This window comes from Pantherophis guttatus, chromosome 2 (assembly GCF_059756535.1).
Source record: "Pantherophis guttatus breed Tessera chromosome 2, ASM5975653v1, whole genome shotgun sequence".
Taxonomy (NCBI): Eukaryota; Metazoa; Chordata; class Lepidosauria; order Squamata; family Colubridae; genus Pantherophis; species Pantherophis guttatus.
The window spans coordinates 218,091,159-218,115,974 of record NC_142064.1 but is presented as its reverse complement, the minus strand read 5'-3'; the positions used below and the strand labels follow the sequence as shown (position 1 = coordinate 218,115,974).

At 36.2% G+C, this 24,816-nt stretch overlaps 1 protein-coding gene across 2 annotated transcripts in view; it reads left to right on the top strand.

The window, feature by feature from the left end:
• The window catches only part of PHF2 (PHD finger protein 2), a 138,056-nt gene that overhangs the window by 49,953 nt on the left and 63,287 nt on the right, over window positions 1-24,816 (top strand). For both annotated transcript variants that reach the window (XM_034437551.3, XM_087887816.1), the window contains exon 2: window positions 21,563-21,648. In XM_034437551.3, the coding sequence (XP_034293442.1) occupies window positions 21,563-21,648 (86 nt within the window). The remainder of the gene's footprint in view (window positions 1-21,562; window positions 21,649-24,816) is intronic.

Here is a 24,816-nt window from a genome sequence, read left to right as displayed (position 1 = left end):
GTGATGAGGGCATGAGTGACCGTGCGTAAGGAGTCCCGATCCAGAAAGGGACGCAACTGGCGAATCAGGCGAACCTGATAAAAAATCCTCCCGGTCACGGCCGTCAAGTGCTCTTCTAAAGACAGCCGTTAATCCAGGACGACGCCCAAGTTGCGCGCCCTCTCCGTGGGGGCCAACTCTGAAAGGAATTGAGCTTTAAATTTTGATAATGGTTAGAATTTAGGCTGTATTTAGGCTGTAAGTTATAATGTATACTGATAAATCCTTCTGTTTTGTTATTGGGCAGGCAAAACTTTATTTTATATCAGAAGATATTGTGATACGTTTAAAAGAGGCATTCTGTCAGGCAGGCAGTTTATTAGTGATTGAAGCCCAACAAATACTATAATTTCCTAGGAAAGGAATTTTAGCCCACTTTTCTTCTTACTCTAAACTCTAGGACATGACACCATAAAGATACAATTTTGTTGAATTGCTGGAATTTCATGCACAGAACTGAACTGCACAGGACCACAGCATGCTCAGAACTGTGTTCAGACATGAATTTATTTCACAAATATGTTGTTATTTTCAAAAATGCTATTGCTGGAAGATCAAATTGTGCATAAGCTCATAACCATTTTTACTTTCAAAATGTTGACATGGCCATTAAGAGGTACAATGGAAAAGTCTCCAAGAAGTGAGGTAGATAGCAGAAGTTGAAGTGGCAGATATGGCAAGTGGCAATTTCGGCCAACACTGTGCAGACACATGCTGTGACTTGAGTCAAATAAAACTCTCATGCTTATTTTGCACACAGATATTTCATTCAGTCTTGCTAATGTCATTCTTGAGGAATTTAGTAGGGTGTGTTTACTTACCTTGAATTTTCAACAAGAATTACACTGCATCTTCTATACTTTGATACAGTGGTGAAATCCAATTTTTTTTTACTACCGGTTCTGTGGGCGTGGCTTGGTGGGCATGGTCTGGCTTGGTGGGCATGGCTTGGTAGGTGTGTCAGGGGAAGGATACTGCAAAATCTCCATTCCCACCCCACTCCAGGGGAAGGATACTGCAAAATCCCCATTCCCTCCCCACTCCTGGAGGAAGGATATTGCAAAATCTCTATTCCCACCCCACTCTGGGGCCAGCCAGAGGTGGTATTTGTCGGTTTTCCGAACTACTCAAAATTTCCTCTACCAGTTCTCCAGAACCTGCTGTATTTCACCCCTGCTTTGATAGAGCTGGAAATGCATATGAGTTTAACAGGGGAAGCTGGTGGAGCAGGAAAAAGAAGAAGAGGGAGAGAAAGGAGAAGAAATATTCCCCACAATAAATCTGTGGATAAAATATTAGCAGGAGCTAGTCTTTGGCCCATTCATTACATCAGTGAAGTACATGTTATGGAGATATGAATATTAAGCTGTAAGTCTTCAAATTACATCTTTATAAGAAGAGGAACATCTGAGAGTACAATCTTTGAGTTAGATGTGCTGCCTTTGAAATAAGTATCCTAATTATAGCAGTCATAACTGAACATTAATTTAATGAACATCCTCATTTGTTAAGAAAAGCTTGCCACAGAGTATGTATTGCCATTAAAACTACAAATCTCCAAACGAGCAGAGACAGCAATAAGTAGGATAAAACAGGTAGATTAAAAGTAAAATCTGCAATTGAATGCTAACTACCATGGCAAACCATATATTCATTCATACTTCCTTTTTCACTGTGGTATCCACAGACTTTGAAATTGCCCATGAAATAACTGCATTTGTGATGGATTACATGTCCCAGTGACCACATTTTATTTTATAATCTGCATTAAAGCATAAAGATCCTTTTTGATTCTAGTTGACAAGCTTAATAGCAATATAAGGATTAGAATTAAGGATCAAGTAGGAGCAATCCAGAAGACCAACCATTTGTTTGAACATATTTTTAAATTTGAGCACATTTTAATTCTGGCTGGACATTTCTGATTCAAAGACAATCTACCTATAATCTTTTCTGAATTCTGAAATTATGATATACAGTATATTGAAATGTACAGAACATGTCCACGTTATCTGTAGCTTTTTAGATAGCTTTTTATAGCCATATAAACAGACCTGCACTTATTTATGAAATTATATAGGTTGTATTTGAATGTAATTCAAATCTGAAGTATTGGGAATGAATATCAGTGACCCTTTGCCTAAATTTATTCTGTCCCATCTCTCTTCCAACATAGTTCAAGTAAGATCTCAAAACTTCCCTTTATATTAATTCAGTTTAATATGTTTGCTAAATCTTATACTGTACTGTATACTGATCTTTAGTTAGAAATATGCGATTGTCACAACTTGCTGTGATCAATCTAAAAATGGAAGCTTCCAGACTTCTTTTTACAGGCATGCTGAATGGAAAAGGACACAGAATCCTCAATTTTATGACCTTGTAACAATCAACTAGAGTTCCAAGCATTCCATCTATACAGCTCAGTCCTTAGGAAAGATTGTTGCTAGATAAAACTTTGCAAACTACAGTGTTATTTCCTTAGGATAAAAAGCACAAATAGTATAATATATTTTACTTGGACCAGTTAAAGCATTTGCTAATTTCTCCGTCTTTTATAATGGTTAAAGTAAGCCAATGTGGAGTTTTGGACTAGAATTCGGAAGATCCCTAGCTGTTGACACTGGTAACTTCAAACCACTCATTGTTTCTCATCCTGACCTATCCCAAAGGAATATTGTAGGAACATCCCAATAAAGGTAGTCCTCAATTTAGGACCACAATCGAGCCCTACATTTTTGTTGCTGAGTGAGAAATTTAAGTGAATTTTGCCTCACTTTACAACCTTTCTTGCCACAGTTGTTAAGTGAATCAATACAGTTGTTAAGTTAGTCACATGGTTGTCAAGTGAATCAGGATTCCCCATTGATTTTGCTTGTCAGAAGGTTGCAAAAGCTGATCACATGATCCCTGTAACCGTCGTAAATATGAACCAGTTGCCAAGTGTCCAAATATTGATCATGTGACCATGGGGATGCTGCAATGGTCGTAAGTGTGAAAAACAGACATAAGTCACATTTTTCAGTGCTGTTGTACCTTTGAACGGTCACTAAATGAATTGTTGTAAGTGGAGGACTACCTGTAATACATAAATAAGCTACTGTTATTTATTTGTTTTACATTAAGTGGCATGCATTTCTAAACCAACTATCCTACAGTTGAGTTAGATGAAGCAATATCTTTAAGTTTGAAAACTTGACATAAAGATTATTTTTAGTTAAAATGAATTTATGCAGCAAAATAAAACACAAAATTAAGAAACACATTTAAACCCCAAAGAGTTTTCAGAAGCAGCCCTATGTGGAGTGCATTACAATAATTCAACTTCAAAGTAATTGAAGTGTGAAGCTCAGCAGACAGCCAACAAATTAGTTTGCAAATCATAGAGAGTAGTCTGGGTTTCTAACACAGCCTGGAAATTCAATAGCAAGATTAGATATACTAATACCCACATATTGTAAATTGTGTCCTTACAGGAGAATATCATCCTACCCAAATGGCTGAACTCTTTTCCTACTGAAGTGTAGTCAATTTTCCCTCATTTAGATGGTCCCCCCCCTTACTCAGATGCATACTGATCATAGCCACTTGTTCAGGGACTTCCTGTTCTCATCTGGAATGAATAAAAACAACAAAATATACTTAGTCACTTCTTTTAGCATGGCTTTAGTTAGATATTAACATCAGAACTGTGAAGAATCCAATAAGGCATATCTTTTGAAGAATAATGGCAGTTATCAGCAGTATTCTGAAAAACCGTCTTCTAGAAGCCCAGCCGAGCATCCAAAGAGCACTCAACAAGAATAGAATGAGTTGTGTTTTTTTGAACCAGGCAGTTAACAGATGGTGAGTTTGGTAGCTTGTTTCCTTGTAACGGTTTCAACTTGGTTTGAAATAAGGTACAGAGAGATTTAAATTACCTACATCCGGAGTGTCAAACTCGATTTCATTGAGGGCTGCATCAGGGTTGTGTTTGATCTTGGAGAGGCCAGGTGGGTGTGGCCAGGGTGGGCGTGGCCAGCTTGATGTCACTCGGGGGACGCCTGTGGTGGCCTGAGCGCTCTGCCAGTGAAAACAGGTTCCCAAGCTCGGTTTTCGATTGCGACAGACTCCTGCAACTCTCTACCAGGGGAAACAGAACTCAAGACGGCTGCATGTAGCCTTCCTGAGCTCCATTTTCACTGGCAGAGGTGAAAGAAGAACCAGGCTGGGCCAGCGGGCCAGTTCTAAGCACCCCGGGGCCAGATCCGGCCCCTGGACCATGAGTTTGACACCCCTGACTTACATAATTTGAAGATGTTTGAAGCAAAACATTCTATTAAGTGATTTATCTTTAAAAGACAGGTTGGAATTGGCCAATGATTCATCAAAGCACCCTAATCAAGGATAGCTTTTCTGGATGGGAACTAACAATAGTCTCTTTTACACAAAGACAATATTTCCCTTCTCTTCAAAAAAAGATTATTCCTACTTTTGTACCTATCAAGAGTCTGGTTCAAGAGAACAAACTTCTCATCTGCATACTTGAATGCTATTAGGATTTAAGACAATCACATTGTTAGGAAAGTGAAAATGATAACATGTCATTCCCTTAGTTGCCTCATCAGTTAGTTTTATATTTACTGTCTTTATTCCTGTACACATACTTTAAATCACTTTATAATCCAATTAACAGAACCTGGTTAATGGTTCATATATAGTTATATTGTTTAAATGTCTCTTTTCAGGTTGACCTTAAAATATATACCATATCTTCTGAGAATCTGGAATAACTTTTGGCTGCATTGCTGAAAACTAATTTCTACTAAAAATAAATATTGAGCTAAAGTCTGTTCTGAGATTACAAATTTGATAATCTAGAGTGACAAGGGAAGGTAAAAATACTCTAAATATTGTTACAGAGAATACTATGTGGAGTCCTTGAAGCTCTCTGAGCTTGATAGTTTACTTACAGGCAATTTATTATCAGACTAGGTAACATCAGTGCTAGTGAGTGTGGGGTTTGTTCATTAAGCAAAACTCAAACTCACTAGCATTGATGAAGCTACCTAGTTGGGTAATGAAATGTCTGCAAGCAAACCAGCAAGCTCAGAGAGAACCAGGGGCTCCACAAATCAATCCTGAACTGCATATATTCTATTCTATTCTATTCTATTCTATTCTATTCTATTCTATTCTATTCTATTCTATTCTATTCTATTCTATTCTATTCTATTCTATTTGTGAGAGCATAGTATTGTTCATGAATTAAGAAATAACAGTATAATATAATAATAATATAATATAATATAATATAATATAATATAATATAATATAATATAATATAATATAATAATATAATAATATAATAATATAATAATATAATAATATAATATAATATATAATTTATATAAGTCAGAATTAGAATCTATACCTTACTACGGTATGTTATCAAGTCAATCTGTAAGTATTACCCAAAATAGCATACTACCATATAAATAAGTTTCTAAATAAAAGCATCAGAGTAATTTATTTTCAGAATATTCCATCCATGAGGGATTGTATATAATCTAAGCAAATTTGAAAGGTAAAGAATCAGAAACCACTATATTGCTTAATATAGCTGTAGGGCGGCCCTTTGAAGCCCCATGGCAAGAGTTTAAACAGTTTTTTTTTCCCTCTAGCCATCAGCTGGGACTCAGGAGGCAGCAATAAATTGGGGGGTAGGGCCAAATAAAAGGTAAGAATAACGCGGGTGGTGGTGGTGCAGGAGGGGGCAGAACCGGTTCGGTGATGTCATATCGTCACCACTACGGGCTCGGGAGAACTGGGCTGAACTGGGAGGAACCCACCACTGACCCAATTATGTTAATTAACCATTTGATACTGATTATAAATAATATTTTTGTTTGGCTCGAAAGTGACCTAATTTTTTTAGGTTTAATAATGTTTCTAACTTTAGGAAAGAATATATGGTTAAAGTATTTCAAAATTCAACTGCATTGCCAGCAGACTTTGGGTGGCATATAAAACTAAAAAATCCATAAAAACAGATACAACATAAAACCACACATACATCCCAGACTATAATAATCATAAACAACATAAAGTTTGGTCTAAAGGTTAAAGCATCAGGCCAAGAACCAGCAGACAGTGAGTTCTAGTCCCATTAGGGATAAAAGCTGGCTGGGTGACTTTGGACCAGTCTCTCTCTCTCTCTCTCAGCCTAACCCACTTCATAGGATTATTATGGAGAAAATAGGAGGAGGAAGAACCAGGGGTGAAATTCTCCCAGATCGGACCAGATCGCCTGATCCGGTAGCAATTTTTCCCTGTGGTTTGCCGATCCAGTAGCGCCCGGGTGTCATTAATTCCTGGTTTTAACCAGGAAGTAATTTTTTTTACCTTCTGCGCATACGCGGCGCATGTGCTTCCAAACCGGTAAGGAAGGTAAGTAGATTTCACCCCTGGGAAGAACTATTAGGTATGTTTGCTGCCTTGAGTTATTTATAAAAATAATAAAAGATGGGATTAAAAAAAAATAAAGACACCCTCCCACAAATATAATAAAAAATACAAAATATATTAACAGCACTGGGACCAAAGCCAGTTTTAAGAGCTTTCCAGAACCCTAGGAGAGTGGGTGCGGTTTGTATCTGTGGGAGGAGGCTGTTCCAGGCTTCCACAGCTGTGGAGGCTGTGACAGAGAAGGCATGCTAGCTACCTTAGTCCCACTAGATGACAACACACACCTAACTCTGCAACAACATAAGGTATTATATAGGCCATTAACAATTGTATTACATAAACAAACTTTATGAGATCATCCAATATATTTATTCAGTATTGCCAAGTGAGATGAGTATAATATCAAAAATTGAAGTTTTATGTAGCGGATCCATTTTAAACCTGGAGTATGTGGGGTTTGATCTGCAAATGATTTCAGCTGTCAGTTTTAGTTCGGCTAATTCTGTTCCCTACCACAGGTATGATGGGTGAGGGAGAGAATTCAGCAACAGAAAATTCCACGTTTGGCACTATATTCCTCAGAATCCCTCAGAATCTCTACAGCTCCCTCAGACTTTACATGTAAGAGTTGCTTGCTCCAGCAATAACTGGGAATAGAAGAGAGCATTATCATCATCTTTATTAGGCTTTTAATCAAGCTTCAGTGTAGAAAGGAAAATAAACAGATCAGGAACATATTTCCATAATGAACCAGCTATTAAAGCATGTAATTAGAGGATTATTATTAGTATTAAAGTATTTGATATAATAGCTTTTAACAGGAGCCTTGGGATGGAAGAAGAAATACAATCAACTGCTTCACTTTTCTGTTTTGTATAGCCTTTATAAAAATAGCTATAGCAATAATCTAAGCCATGCCAGAATACTCTTTTCAATATTTTTGGAATTGCAATATCAGTGCCTCTTATGCATTGTAGTGGAAAGAGGTTCAGTTCTAACTATATCAAATGGTCAGATTTAGGATAGGTATGCTTCCATAGGTATGAACCATCACTGCTTCCATAGGCTAAGTAGCAGTCAGGTGCTGCTAATCAAGCGCCCTTGATCAATTGATCATCACCAAATGACTTTCTCTATAAAAGCTGACGTTTTAGGAGTTCGTTGAGCACCAGCAGTTTAGATGTGTCTTAACACAATGTCAAAGAGGAACTCATCAGCAATGATCATAGAGGAACAATTATTGCTGCCAGCTTGCTGAGAAGGTTTATAAGGCCATTTCCAGACAATTTAAAATTCATCATTCTATAGTGAGGAAGATTATTCACAAATGGAAAATTTTCAATATAGTTTCCAATCTTCCCAGGAGTGGAGTGGACATCCTAGCAAATTCACACCAAGGTCAGACTGTGCAATGCTGAGAGAAATTGCAAAACATTGCAAGATGTTGAAATTGCAAGAGTTACACCTCAGACTCTACAGGTCTCAGTTATCATGTTAAATGTTAAAGTTCATGACAGTACAATTAGAAAAAGACTGAACAAGTATGGTTTGTTGGAAGGGTTGTTAGGAGAAAGCCTCTTCTCTCTAAAAATGACATGGTGGCGTGGCTTAGGTTTGCAAAGTTGCATCTGAACAAATCAAAAGACTTCTGGAACAATGTCCTTTGGACAGATGAGACCAAAGGGAAGGTGTCTGGCCATAATGCACAGTGCCACATTTGGTGAAAATAAAACACAGCATATCAGCACAAATATCTTGTACTAACCATCTAGCACAGTGATGGAGAGGTGATGATTTATGCTTGTTTTGCAGCCACAGGACCTGGGCACCTCACAGTCATTCATTTGACCATAAACTTCTCTGCATACCAAAGTATTCTAGAGTCAAATGTGAGGCCACCTATCTTACAGCTAAAGTTTGGTCGACATTGGATCATGCAAAAGGACAGTGATTCCAAGCACACAGCAAATCTACAACAGAATGATTGAAAATGAAAAGAATCAAGGTGTTGCAATGGCCCAGTCACAGTCCAGATTGAATTGCTGTGGAGAGACTTCAAGAGAGTTGTGCATAAACAAATGGCCACATGCCTCCATGAACTGAAGCAATGTTGTAAAGAAGAGTGGGCCAAAATTCCTCCGCCATGATATGAGAGAGTCATATAGAAAACTATTACTTCAAATTATTCTATAAGCTATTGAATTATAAGAAGTATGTATTTTTTCCACACATGGCTTCTCATTTTGGCTTTTCTTTTGTAAAATAAATGATGACATGATGTAATATCATGTTGCTGTTCATCTGAGGTTGTATTTTATTTACTTTTGCTGAGCACATTGTAAGCCGCCCTGAGTCTCCGGAGAAGGGCGGCATATAAATCAAATTAAAAAAAAAAAAAAAACTTTTAAGAACTGCTAAGCACCAGACGATTTTTACTATGTCCTGACTTGTAAAACCAGAGAACTCAAAGAGAGTGGACTTTCTTTTCCACATGACTGTGTTTGGATGCTGTATAAAATAGGCAGTTAATGCTCTACAGCACGGGTGTCAAAACTCGCAATGACACGTTATTGTCACGTGACGTATTGCAACTTTTTTTTCTCTTTTGCTAAAACGGGAGTGTGGGTGGACAGCCCATGATGCATCTGATATACGGGCCGCGAATTTGATACCCCTGCTCTACAGGCATTTAGTTTGTATCACAAAGATCTTTTGGAATGGTGATCATACCTTGATGACTTGGTGACTTTGTTTTGTTGTTAAGAACCAAGGAGTAGGAGTTGCGATAAATGTCCAGGGTAGTTGTTGGTTGGAGTAAAATTGCTACTGTTCTGTTCTGGGTTATATATCCTACTTCTCTCAGCTTTAAAGATCCAGAAGGGGTCAGACCTACATTAGTGAAAGTACTAGGTAGACTCCTGAGACCAGAACAGTTAATTAGGTGAGCAGATGCTTGTATAATTGCACATAGCATCATCAATTAATGGAAAAACATTGATTTATTCAGGGCATTTCAGGTAGACTCTTAGTAAATATGGGAGAAAAATACTGTCCAGAACAACTTTTTCCTTCAGAATTTCTAGCATGGCATCCCGCCCCCATTTTTTCTGATGAACTTTTTGAAATCTGCTTGATTAACACGAGTAGTAAATATTCAGTTAAGCTGGTAGATCATATTTTGATATTATTTACTTATTCATTGCAATTATATCCTTCCTTTCTTCAGGAGTTCAAGAAATATACTATAGCATTTCTTTTTTCTTTATAGCAACCATCTTGAATTGTATTTGTATTAGAGATGGTGATTGTCTAAAATTTATCCAGACCTTGAATCCAAACTCTTATCCATGATTTCACAGTAGATTTTAAGTTTCCGAGTTAACATGTTCACTTTTCTTTTAGAATTGCTAATTCTTTTTTTAGAATAACATTCTAAATTTGTAATAATTAAGAATTAATTTTTGACTGATTAATTGTTCTGTCAGGAAATTTCTCCTTAGTTCTAGGTTGCTTCTCTCCTTGATTAGTTTCCATCCATTGCTTCTTGTCCTGCCCTCAGGTGCTTTGGAGAATAGCTTGAGTTCCTCTTCTTTGTGGCAGCCCCTGAGATATTGGAACACTGCTATCATGTCACCCCGAGTCCTTCTTTTCATCAGACTAGACGTACCCAGTTCCAGCAACCATTCTTTATATATTTTGGCCTCCAGTCCCTTAATCATCTTTGTTGCTCTTCTCCAATGCACTTGTTAGATTTACTGTGTGTGCCAGTTCTATTAGTTAAGATTAGATACAAACATAGCAATGTCTTTTTCTCCTCCTTCCAAGAAATGAATTAAGCAGCAGGACAAATCAACAATTCTTTGCTAGGCCATTTTTAGCATTGATTTTTCGCAGATGTCAGGCTATTGGTGCTCCCTATTGGTCCTTGGGGAGGACAAGTTGGCACCTTCTGTCTTGTAGCTTTGCTTTGCGTAGTGCAGGCAATGTACAGCATGAAGCTGCCAACTGTTCCACCTTGTCCAGCAGCCTTACCTCTTTTCTCTGGTGGGACCCTATTTATAGAATGCTCTCCATAGAGAAGTGCCACATTAAACAGCACTACCTGAAAACCTTCAGTGGTATCCTAATTGTATACTAATCCATATTGTTTACATGCTGGTTTCAAGTTCATATGGTGTCTTTATTTTTGTTTGTCTCAGTTTGACTGGATATGTTTTAACTTGAATTTCACAGGTATATGAAAACAATTGGGACCAGAATTTCCATTGCTAAGGAAGGCAGTTGTTAAATGAACAGAATGCGATTTTATAACCTTTTATGCCATGGTTCTTAAGCAAAAAGCTGGAGTTATTAAGGGAATCACATGGTTGTTAGGTAAATCTAGTTTCCTTTATTGAGTCTGCTTGTCAGAAGCTGTCTGGGAATATCGCAAGTGGCAACCAGGTGACCCCAGGCCTCTGCATCCATTGTAAATATATGCTGATTGCCAAATGCCCAAATTTTGCATCTGAGCATGGGAATGATGCAACAGTTATAAGTATGAGGACCAATAATAAGCAGGGGTGGGTTCTAAATTTTTTTACTACCGGTTCTGAGGGTGTGGCTTGGAGGTCATGTGACTAGGTAGGCGTGGCTAGCTGGTCAGAGTCATTTCTGGAAGGTCCTCGCACTTACGACCAGTCCTCGCACTTATGACCCGACTCATTTGTTTGCTTTTAACACTGATCAGCTGTAGGACAGCTCTTTGAAGCCCCGTAAACAGTTTTTTTCCCCCTAGTCATCAGCTGGGACTCAAGAGGCAGCAATAGATTGGGGGTGGGACCAAATAAAAGGTAAGAATAACGTGGGTGGGTGGGAGGGTGGGGGGGGAGAACCGGTTCGGTGACGTCATATCGTCACCGCTACCGGCTCGGCCGAACCGGACCGAACCGGGAGGAACCCACCACTGGTAATAAGATACATTTTTCCAAGACGTTGTAATTTCAAATGAATGGCTTGTAAGAGAGGACCAACTTTAATATACTTTGTGTGTGTGTGTGTGTGTGTTTACTTTAGCTGCCCAGACAGCTTTTGCTTTGTGGTAAGGCAAAAGAGATGGTGCTTTTCAATTATAGATTGAAGACTCTAGATTTTGCTAGAGTCTTACTAGATATCAAGCGTTCCCCTTGTTTAATGACATTTTGGAAGATGTTAAAGTCTGGAGAGCTTTTGCCAATACCATGCTGATTCCAAACACATGGAAAGAGGCCTATATAACCCTGATCTCCAAAGAAGATTCGGATATAACTCAAATTAAAAACTATAGACCGATTTCGTTACTAAACGCAGACTATAAAATCTTCGCATCAATAATTGCGGAAAGATTAAAAAGCTTTTTAAATGAATTTATTTATCCAGATCAGAATGGGTTTTTACCAAAAAGTCAAATAAAAAATAATATTAGAATAATCATGGATGTACTAGAATATTACAAAATACATTATGAAAAACAACTAGCATTAATATTCCTGGACGCGCAGAAAGCATTTGACAATATAAATTGGCAATTTATGTTGCAACAATTAAATTTTATGGAATTTGGTGGAAAAGTTAGGAATATGATTAAAGCAATTTACACTCAACAGAACACAAAAGTATTGGTTAATGGAGATGTAACCGAAAGCTTTAGCATACAAAAAGGAGCAAGGCAAGGTTGTCTCCTCTCTCATTATTATTCATTTTAACATTAGAGGTATTGACAAGGAACATAAGGAAAGATACAGAGATAAAAGGAATGGAAATTAGAAATGAAAAGTACAAATTCCAAGCTTTCGCTGATGATTTAGTGTTTATATTAGAAGAACCCATAGAAACTGATATTAGTTAAAAATTTCACCAACAAACAGAAAAAGGAATTGACAGAGAAAATTGACCTACAGATAGAAAAAAAGGTTAAATACCTTGGTATTTTCTTAACAGCTAGGTGTGAGACAATCAAAGAGGACAACTATACAAAGCTGATACAACAAATTAAAATAGATTTGGAAAGGTGGAAGAATGTACAGTTATCGATGATCGGGAGAATTGCGGTGGTGAAAATGAATGTACTACCAAAACTATTTTTTCTATTTCAAATCATACCAATAAAATTAGAAAAGAATTTTTTTGATGAACTAAATAAAATGACTGCAATATATTTGGCAAGGGAAAAATTGAGAATAAAATTGAAAGTATTACAGGATTCTAGGAATAAGGGTGGTTTTGGGTTCCCAGACTGGGAATTATATTACCAGGCTGCAGCTCTCACCTGGCTAAAAGATTGGGTAAACTTGAATAACAGAAGACTATTATTACTAGAAAGGCACGATTTACAATTAGGCTGGCATGCCTTTCTCTGGTATGGCAGAAATATGGCGCACAAATATTCCCAGAGGCATTATGTGAGGAACGTGTTACTGGACATTTGGGAAAAAATTAAACTACAACACTATAGGGAAGTACTAGTCTGGCTCTCTCCAATGGATCCAATAATATGTCCAGATCTTATAAATTGGGGGGAAATTGTATGTTGCAAGGACATTTTAGATGAAAAGGGGGGTTCTTAAATCTAGAAAACAATTTGCAGAAGCATAGGTTGGACTTATCTTGGTGGCTGTATTTGCAGATCTGAAAGCAAGGCACGAAAAAGATGTTAAATTATGGGGTGTAAACAAAGAACAAACAGCATTGGACAAAATTTTAATGGGAAACAGATGAAAAATTGATTTAAAAATATATAATTATTTACTGAACTATAAAATGGAGGAAGAGATAGTTAAAGAAACAATGATTGCCTGGGCAAGGAATTTCAGATACAACATAGAATTGGAAAAATGGATAAAAATTTGGGAGAGAAGCTACAAACTGACGATGGCCATGGCATATAAAAAAAACTTTTACAAAACGTTTTACAGGTGGTACTTGCCGCCAGCAAGATTGGCTAAAATGTATAAGAACTCCTCCGCCAATTGTTGGAAATGCAACCAGACTCCAGGATTATACTACCACATGTGGTAGACATATAAGAAAGCAAGGAGTTACTGGGAAAAAATTCATAAATGGCTAGAAATAATAACTGAGCAACATATTGAGTTCAAATCAGAAACGTGCCTCTTAGGTATATTGTCGGAAAGTTATGACAAAGCAACCATCTACTTAGTGTTACATAAATTGATAGCAGCTGGAATTACATATGCTAAATATTGGAAAAATGTGAACACCCCACTGGATGATGACATAATTAGGAAAATTTGGGATTGTGCAGAAATGGACAGATTAACTTTAAAAATTAAAGATAAAGAAGACTCGAAATATTACAGGATATGGAATATATTTTACAAATGGATAGAGACAAGAGGTAGAAATGAGAGGGAAGTTTATGAATGTCAGTAAAACAAAGATGTATAAAACTATGGATATAATATGGAAAAATTTGTAAATAAGTTAATGTAAGTAGAAACTTAGTTGACATTTTCTTTTATTTCCTTTTTTGTTGTTGTATTGTTGCAATTATTGTTAACATAGTGCAGTTATAGTTATTAGCATGTATGTTATTTATCATTGATCTCTTTCTGGTTGTGCTTTATTTGCATTGTTATCCTGACATGGCATTGTCTTTTCAATAAAATAAATGAATAAATAAAAAGTCTAGAGAGCTTTGCCAATACCATGCTGATTGTTATGTGCTCTTCTCTTGCTCTCAAATTATTTTTAAATGGATTATTTATTTATTCATTTAAAATATTTTCTATGGCTGCCCCTCTTAAAACTTAACTCTGGGTAGCTCACAGCCAAAGAAGAAAAACAATATGTATGAACAGCAACAACAGGAAACGATAAAACCATAAACAGAAAAACCTGGCACCACAATCAAACTTTCCCAATGTAGCCCACAAATCTCTCCAGCTTTGATATCATTGGGGAATAAGCCAGATCTTTCGAAGGCTTTCTGGAAGATTAAAAGCATGGAGAACTATTTGATCACAAGGGGAAGAGTGTTCCACAGGGCAGGGGCTGTGACAGAAAAGGTACGCTTCCTTGTCATTTTATGCAAGATAGCATCATCTAAAGGACTTGGAGAATGCCTAATCTACCCAATCTCAGGCAGAGGGAATCCAACATTTATTTGCTCATTTACACTTCCTAACAATTCCAAAAGGAGAGCTTCTTTCTGAACCAAATTTCTGCATCAGAACAAGTCCAGATGGGGAATTCTTTTAGAATTGCAGTATAGGAGGTTATTTTAAGGTTAAAAATCATTGACTGGTTTTCTCTTTCATTCTATTAAATGAAGGTAGGCATACTCATGACCTTTAATGTCTAGCCACAGAGCCTAGCATCAAGAAAATACTTGCACTAATTGCTGCAATATGTGGCAAAGCAGTAATAATGTGTGTGTCCCTGCTTATTTTCATTATGTGCATTCTTTCTCTTGAGTATTTGTTGCAGTATCTGTTTTTGATCATTACTTGTACCATGTCATGAATTGTTTGAAAAAAATATTTCCATTTGCAGTGCAGGCCTTAGGCATATCTTATGGGTTAATCATTTCTTCACAGGCAGAAATCACCCTAACCCACTTCTGGGCTCCTGAGCTGATCCAGCCACTTTCCCCTCCCCAGAGATATTCATCTACTGTATGCAAAGGATAAAATGAATGTGTTGTTGGCTTTGCCAATAGCAGTCACTGCTTTTAGGAAGAAATCACCAGATAAATGCAAAAATATATAATTAAAAGCATGCACAGTGTGACACAGCATTCCTTATTGGACAACTGGGGGAAATAACTGGTATTCTCAGTGGTTTGAATGGTGGCAATAGAGATGACCATGGGTTTCAAACAGCTTTTGAGGGACGAGGAAATGAGAATATGGATGTGTGCCCATTTCTTTGGTTCTGTTTATGCCATTTGAAGAAGGAGAGGAATTTTGAGAGTCTTGATTAAGAGCGTAACCTAATGAAAACCATTAGATAGTTAATTTTACTGCTATGATATATACTTCCCTTTCCAGGTCTGTTCATTTATCTTTCTTGACTGTCTCTTTTTCAACTCTCATTGAACTATGGTGGTGCAGTGGTTAGAATACAGTACTGCAGGCTACTTCTGCTGACTGCTGATAGCCAGCAGTTTGGCACTGGTAGCGCAGCAGACTGAAGCACTGCTATTAACATCGGCTGCTTGCAATTACTGCAAGTTCAAATCTCACCAGGCTCAAGGTTGACTCAGCCTTCCATCCTTTCTAAGGTAGGTAAAATGAGGACCCAGATTGTGGGGGCAATAAGCTGATAATAGTTAATAGTTTGTTTCCAGGCTCTGGGATAATTGAGGCTCGGCTGCTATGTGTTTTAGTTTTAGTTTTATATTCTATATTTGTGTCTTTTTATTTTATTGTAAGCCACCTAGAATCATGGGTAGCTCTATAAATTGATTGATTGGTTGATTGGTTGATTGATTGATTGATTGAATGAATGAATTTCTTGTGTGAGAGAAAAATAAAAATAGAGGAAGTGTTTCAACTCTAGTTGACCTTACAGAAGAAAACAATGTGTCTCCTGGCACCTATACAAAAAGGAATTTAAGGAATTCATTAAGTAATTCTTCTTATTTATTGTGCTTGCAATAAATAAAATGTAATATGTTGGATGATTTTTCCACCAAATTACAAAAGACCCTTAAACCTCTTGTCTTATTTTCTGTAAGAAATATTTCTGCACTCTACTTGCAAAATAGATGTAAAACAATACAACTAACTTGCTAAAAAAAACTCCATTGATTGCATTGTTGTGCTGTCAGGAATGATGTTAAGATAATGCTGCCTTCTTATTATCCAGCCTTCTATCAATAAGCACAGAGTCTTGCAATCTTGACCTACTATTTAGTCAGCAGTGTAGACTTGAACCTATTGGCTGGCTTGGAGCTATAGAGAAGTTCCTTTTAGAGTGAATCTGCACCCCTTCACAGATCGTTGAGGTAAATATTTGGTGGTTAATTGCAATAATCCCAACAGGATCAGACACAGCAGCTGCAATCTCTTGATCAATGCCACCAATCATCTTTTTAAATAAATTGTTATATTTTCATTAAGAATTCTTTAAAAGGGGGAAAAAGAGAAGACAAAAACAGATAAAAAAGAAAGCACAAAGTGAATAAAGAGCACTTTTATAAGCATAATAAAATTAAATAAGAATGTTCAATATTGCACTAATTAATTTTACATAACTGAATGTATTTTAAAAACACATCATTGTTAAAATCCTAATAGTATATATATATCAACAGAATAATTGTCTAAAATCTACATTAAGGGTGGAAATCACACATTTCTGTACATGCAATAGATTTGTCCTTATTTAACAGATCATTGAATGGTAAAATAATTTATGTTAAGAGAACACAAATTTTGGATGTGATATGTGTGAATGTGTGTGTGTGTGTGAGAGAGAGAGAGGGAGAGAGAGAATTATAAATCCCCAAAAATTTGATTCTGTGTCAGATTTGCTTTTCAAACATGAAGTTATTTTGGATATCAAAGCAAACTCCCATAAACTATTCTTCTGAGGAATTATAGGTGTTTTCCGATACAAACCATAAAATGTCTTTGCAGCAGTTACTATGTGTAAAGCTAGTTTCTGGGCATGTAAGATTTAGTAGGAGTTTTTAAAATAAGTTGGAAAGGAAATTTAGCTTTTGGAATTTGTCTCCTCCTATTATAAATCTTTTTTTCAAAATTGCTGAGCATTACAGCATAGCCACTAAACAGGAAAAGCGATTCAACCTGATTGTTATGTTTCCAACAATTTTTAAAAATGAACTGTCCATTTTATCAATCAATAATGGAGTGATTTCCAGCAGTAAAAATTCCTATATCAGTTTTTTCTAAGTATGATATTCAGTATAAAAGTAATGTTTTTTTTTCTTGAAGCCCTCATTGCTGTAATGGGTATCATATTCACTAGGAGTAATGGTATATGAGAATGATCTTGGGAGACGGGGGAAGTGCCACAGAAGAACAGCTGGATAGGAGGCAGCTTTGCCTGTAAAAGAAATCTGGGCATGGCAAATATCTCTGAAGGGATATTCTCTAGTTTCTTGGTCTTTAAAGGCAACAGGGGAGAAATATACTTTCAGACTTTCAAGATTCTGCTAATGTAATCTTATAATAAAGTAGAATTAGTCCATCTGGTTGTGCTTTCTGTTTGGATTACCTTGCCTGGATTACCTTACTAGGCTGACACTATTTTTTGGTTTTGAGGTTGGAATTTTAGTATAACAAGGATGTTTGTTATAGTATAACAAAGATGATTATGATTAGGAGACTGGAGACTAAAACATATGAAGAATGGTTGCAGGAATTGGGTATGACTTAATGAAAAGATGGATTGGGGTGACATGATAGCAGTGTTCCAATATCCAAGGGGCTGCCACAAAGAAGAGGGGGTCAAGCTATGCTCCAAAGCACCCGAGGGCAGGACAAGAAACAATGGATGAAAACTAATTAAGGAGACAAGCAACCTAGAACTAAGGAGAAATTTCCTGACAGAATAGAACAATTAATAAATGAAATGACTTGCCTCCAGAAGTTGTGGGTGCTCCAACTCTGGAAGTTTTTAAGAAGAGAGTGGACAATCATTTGTTTGAAATAGTTTAGGGCTTCTTGCCTGAGTAGTGGGTTAGATTAGAAGACCTCCAAGGTTCCTTCCAATTCTGTTATTCTGTTATAGTTACAGATACTATGGATCACAGGTAACAATAATAGTGAGAAGAATTTGGACAGGTTTTGATCTCATCGTAAGGTTTTTGAATAACCAAATAATGTCACAACTAAGATACAGTATCTATCTATTTATTTGCATCCTGCCTAATCACCAAAGAAGATGGTGTTTTATGATGGCAAACTTAATTCAGCAATTCTGGACAAAGAAGAAAGAACTGCAGCTGTCACATTATATAGCAAGAAATTAATCTTCACTTTTTTATCCTAGAAATTGGATGAAAATTTTCCATCAAAAGTCAGAGAACAACATATGCATTGTCCTCATGTTGCATGTGGAAGGATAGAGCATGTGGAACCTAATCATCATGGGAAAAATCCCATGGATAACTATTTGGAGAAAATCTTATGGATAACTATTTGAATAAATATTTTTCTGTGTAAGTTGGAATTTCTCTTAAGTATTCAAACATGTTTTGTGGATTGGATCCATTGATTGTTCATGGATCCATTTTGCTTTCATAGTAACTAGTCTAGGATAATGTGAATATTACTATAAGAGAGAACTTCTTGCAGCTACATGTGCACCTAGCCAAAACTCACATTAGACACTGACAAAAAGTTGCCATCATCAAAGTGTCAAGAACTCATTCTGAAAATTTTAACTTTTAATAGAATTATATACCACTTCACAGTGTTTTACAGCCCTCTTTAAGCAGTTTACAGAGTCAGAATATTGCTCCCAACAATCTGGGTCCTCATTTTACCTTCTTTGGAAGGATGGAAAGCTGAGTCAACTTTGAGCCTGGTGAGATTCAAACTGCCAAATTGCAGTCAGCCGGCAGTCAGCAGAAGTAGCCTGCACTCTAACCACTGTGCCACCGTAGGTCACTGTAGCTGTGATCAAATAACAATAATTTAATAGTTAAGAGAAGTATTTTGAAGACAGTATCTCTTAAAAGTAATATTAATTCCTTGGAAGATTTTAGTCTCAGTATTTTTAGTTTAAAGACACATTATCAGTTGAGATTAAGTTTTGTGAAAGTGCTTCAATTAATATCATTAAGTGTTGTACCTTATGATTCTTGATGAACGTATCTTTTATTTTATGTACGCTGAGAGCATATGCACCAAGACAAATTCCTTGTGTGTCCAATCACACTTGGCCAATATATAGTAGTTTCAGCTCTGTTGCTATTTCTTTTTGGGGATAATGGAAGAAGACAGCAGAATCACACAATTTGTGCAGCATCAATAATTTACAAAGCTAAAAGAATGGAAGATAGATGCTTGTTATTCTTTAATGTTTTGTACAGGAAGATTTAGATGCTTTGCTTAGTTGCTTTATTAGCAGCAGCAGTATTCTATACTATTAAAATAAATATAAGTAGTCCTCGATTTACGACTATAATTGAGCCCAACATTTCTGTTGCTAAGTGAGATGATTGTTAAGTGAGTTTTGCTCCATTTTATGACCTTTCTTGCCACAGTTGTTAAGTGAATCACTACTGTTGTTAAATTAGTAATAACGTTGTATTGAAACAAACAAAATGTTAAAAAGTTATGATATTTATAATTATGTAAGTATACATAATATACTTACTTATATTAAAATAACCAAAATATCCCTCAAGGCATGTCATAACTGTTGAGCACCCCTAATGCTTGGAAATTGAAAGTTGCTTGTGAGAAGGTCACAAAAGGTGAGGATACTTCAACTCATAAATAAGAGTCAGTTCTCAATCGCCTGAATTTGATCATGTGACCCTGGGGATTCTGCAATGGTCCATTGTAACTCCAAATTGTCATTAAACAAACTGTTGTAAGTTGAGGACTTATCTGCATTGCTGAACTCTCCAAATATCACTGAAGCACAAATTCCAATATTTCCTACTTCTGGGCATGTTGACCGTGGCTGCTGGATGAACAGTAACATCTGGAAGGCTACCAGTTCCTTCACCTATTTGGTCAGCTGCATTCTTTGTCCTCAAGATGATTTTTTTAACCCGATACCCCGTGAGAAAGGTCTTAGCATTGGATATGTGGTTCCTTTGCAGTCTTGTTTCGTTGCTGGCCTACATTCAGATGACAGCACAGTGTTGCATCATACTGTATACTACTAACTTCAGTGGGTGTTCTGAATATGTGATATGTTTCTAGCATTCAAAATGCATTTAGGTCCATCTCTGCAGCAGAAATTGATTTTGGTAGCAAAATATTCTAAACAAGTCAGATATCCCAAATTATATATGATTAGGTGTCAGAAAAGGGCTAAATGGATAAAGTCAGCACACTGCTTTATGCTGATTTTCCAGAGTTATTAAGGATACAATTCTACTCTGCTCCGATAGAATTTTGCTCTATAAAACTTCAATTTTGGTAGTCAGGGCAAATCATATAGAATAGGTGTACGTGCATGAAGTTTCATACTTAAAATTCGTTGCTCAAATTATTTGAGTATTGCTAGATTTACTTCTGTGTGTGTGTGTGTGCGCGTGAGAGAGAGAGTGAGAGAAAGAGAGAGAGAGATGTAGTCAGAGAAAAAGTGTAACTATATGGGTGTGTGTTTGTAAACATTTGGAACAATAACTGCAGTAGTAATTCTTGGAGTATGTTAAGAGTTTATTTGCTGTGAACGTGGTCGATTTAGCAATTTTTAACTATTCAGCAGAAACATCTTTTGATTTTCAAGCTTTCCTTTGCAGCTATAATCTAGTAAAGGAAAACATAACGGGAACAACCACCATAATATTAGAAGATCATCATAATTCTGTATTTGTAGCCAAGTCATAGATGACAGCTTCCTATACCCCATAAGGATAATCCATATGGAGCGGACCATGAATTAAAATGGCATTTGTAAAACAAGTGAAAAATACAAGATAGGGCCAATTCCAATTAATTTGTATCCAATGGCACTCACTGTATAATTTTTGGGGAGAAGGGCTTTCTTCTTTAAATAAAAGAAATACCAATTTTAACTAAGAATTAGTGATCCCTATTGCCTAGTTTCACTCAAATGAAAAATATGTATGTCTTTGGTATTGACTTTTGACAATTTATCTGCAACAAAGAAGTAGAGTTATGCTATTCTATTGCACTCTATTCATGGGGCTCAGGTCCACTTGCAATCTGACACATTATCTTAGTAGGGAGACTGAAGTACATTAATTTCTCAGTATTTCACACAAAACTGACAAAGGTCATAAAGAGTCAGCCAAGGCCCTGTTATAGAATTTAAGAAAATTGGACCTTGGTCACAAGAGTTGTTATGTCTTGAAATATCTGATTATTTTACTTATTTAACCTTGCTGTTTAATAATGACTTGTTCTTTTATAAATTTCAGCTGTGTTGGTGTAGAGGAAGATGAGGCACCAGATATTGATATTTACCACTGTCCAAATTGTGAGAAAACCCATGGAAAATCTACTTGTAAGTATATTCCTTTGTCAGATCATTCTCTTGTTCGGAAAACTGACTTTATGGTATTTGCTATCCTGAATATATAAATTTTACTAGAATTTATGGTATTATTTACAAATATTAAAGAAAATGGAAGCTAATCAGGCATTTTAATATTTCGGTGCAAATGTGATATGAGTTGATTCATAGGGATTCGTGTGTATGTGTGCTTGTGGGTGTGTGGAAGAGAGGGAAGGATGGGGGGAGAGAGAATCAACTTGAATAGAACTGAAAAAGCTTCTTGGATTAGAAGCCAAACATTTTCAAATAAAAAAGTAAGAAAGTCCAGTTGCCTTTTGGAAAAGAACCTTTGGAACACGTGAATAATCTTATCTATCTGTTTGCCTTAACTGGGAACCACCACAATCAATGCAATATACTTCCAGATAAATATGAATAGGATTGGGCTGCTCATAAGAGTGACTCAATATGGTTAAGATTATATTAATAATAATTTTGTGTTTGACATAATGTAGCAAACTGTTTTGGGCAAGCAGTAAGAATATATTATAAAGTCTCAACATTTACATCTTCTTTAAAATAGGACTGAAATTGTAAATGCTCTTTCAGAGTGTGAACATCTAAAAGAATTCATGTCAAGGGAATAATTTTCAAATTGAATAAGTTATCTGGGAAAGAAGCATTGTGGCAGAAAATCTCCCTTGTCAATAATGACCTCCTTATAAGAGATAAAATGTTAATTTTCTTTTTTGGTTCCTTGGATGGTTTTCTTCCCTAATAACAGAGCAATACATGTGATTTTTAAAATTATGACTGATAATTTCTTCAGTTATTGAATGAATGAATGTGAATCAGCACTTGAAAGATAAGTATGCTAGAAAGAATGAAAAAACAGGTAGATACTATTATATAAAATACTTTTCTTAGATAATTTATTGTACAATTTAAGATTACATCTGTGATAACCCTAGTGATACGTTAAATAAAGAGGGAATAATATGTTAACATTTGGGTGCTCTTTTTTCTACTTTTTCTTTGTCAAAATTCTATTAGCTGTGTATCTCAAATATGTTTTACTATTATCGATTGCAGCATATTTTCAGAAATAACAAATTCCACCTATCTTGTTACTTTTGAAAAAAAATCCTCTATACTTTTGATGTTCAAAATAAAAAGTACTGAACTTTTTTGAAAAGATGACCAACTATACTATTTCAGTGTTAATGACAAGTATAGTGGGGATTATTTTTATAACTGACTTTGCACCAGAGAGAAAGATGAGTGGCTCTTCCTGCAGTGTCACTCAAGGTCTCCTCCTGTGCCAGAGCTGCCTCGCAAACTGGTGCCACAATCAGGAAGGTTCAGGGCCATCAGGAATCAGACTGCCTGCACAAAGCACCAGCTCAAGTGGTACTTATTTGTCTACTTGTACAGAACATGCTTTCAAGCTATTAGATGGACAGAAGCTGTAACGACTGACTGGTAGTGCTAGGGCTCAAACCACTAGAGCTGAGACCATCTCAAGCATCATTCAGCCTCTGAGCCATCGTGTCTCCCAATATTGAGGATTGGAACAGTCTATAAACTTAATGCATACATACATACATAAGCTAATGTTCCAGCATTTGAATGTATGACTCACAACAGATGGCTTCTTTTTGTAAACTGTTTTATACAAATACATTATATAGAAAATCTAAATATGATATATATCTGTTTAAAACTATTTAACCATTAATTGCTTGGCACTTCAGAGGTTAATCGTTGTGCACTAATGAGCACTATGTTTTGAAATATGGCTAAAATATAATTGATGATGATGCTATTTATTCATCATCAGTCCGACTCTTCACAATTCTATGGGCCAAGCCTCTTCACATCTTCCGATATTGCACTGCAAAAAAATTTAATTAGAACTGGGCAATAATTATAACTTTGTTATAACTTTGTCATAACTTCCTCATGGTTGCAAAAGCAATTGAATCTCTGTAAATTGAAGCCAAATATGCAGTTCAAGCACTAAACAACTTCTGGCTAAACACAGTTTGTTACAATCTTGGTACTTCCTGAATCGAGACATTTAGAATTATTTTGACTACTTTCAGGGAGACTGGAGGCCATTTGGTGTCATGATCTGAAAAATATAATAACTGAATTTGGCTATAACATTGCTTTGATGAGATTGAAAGAACATTGAACAACATGGCAGGTTTGCAAAAGCATCTCATGTCAGTAAAAATAAGCTTTCTAGGTTATAAATCAAAGCTGAAAGCAACGTTAACATGTTACCATTTTGTACAACCCTTTTATTTCCATTTTATTTGGCCAGGAAACATTTGAGATAAATTTTCATACTATAAAATACAACAACTTTAAATAATATGTCTAAGGATAGGGCTGTGATAGGGCTGTATTACTTTTATTTTTCTCTTTTTCCTAGTACCTTCTGCTATTGGTATCTTATGATTATATTACTTTATGGTTTTATGTACACTGAGAACGACTTATTCACTGGAGATAAATTCCTTGAGTGCCCAATCACACTTGGCCAATAAAGAATATTCTAGTCTAGTCTAATACTATAAAAGTCATATTGCTAAACCCAAACCTTAGTCTGAATTTGCTCTGAGAATCTACATAAGAAAAAATTCTCACATCTAACTTTGGCACAACAATGCTCTAGTCATTCTTTAAAAACATATCTACATGTCACAGCCTTCTTCTCATTCCCAATCCATAACTAGTTTAACCAAATATTTTTTTTCCTGATCCAATATGGAAGCAGTGTTTTCTGTCTAACAAAGCATGCTATATAAATGGTTGTGTCCCTGCAGCTGCAGTAATGACTTGCTCATTCTTTTCAGCTGCCAATCATGTCCCTTTCTATGCAATGGTTGCCTTTCCTGGCATTTTGGTTAGTGCTGATGGATTTGGATAATGTTGGACGATCATCATCATCATCATCTCATCAGTCATTATTATTATCAATATTGCTACAAATACTAGGAGACCCCCATCTGTTTAAAGGGATTTACCTATCAGAGGGAACCTATTTTCTCTAGTGATCTTGTGCTACTTTGTCAATAGCTAATAGTTTTAGCCTCTCTGTTGACTATGATGCGCCAAGATCAATAGACAGTACTGTAAACCATGATTTCTCTAAAATGGCCAACCTGC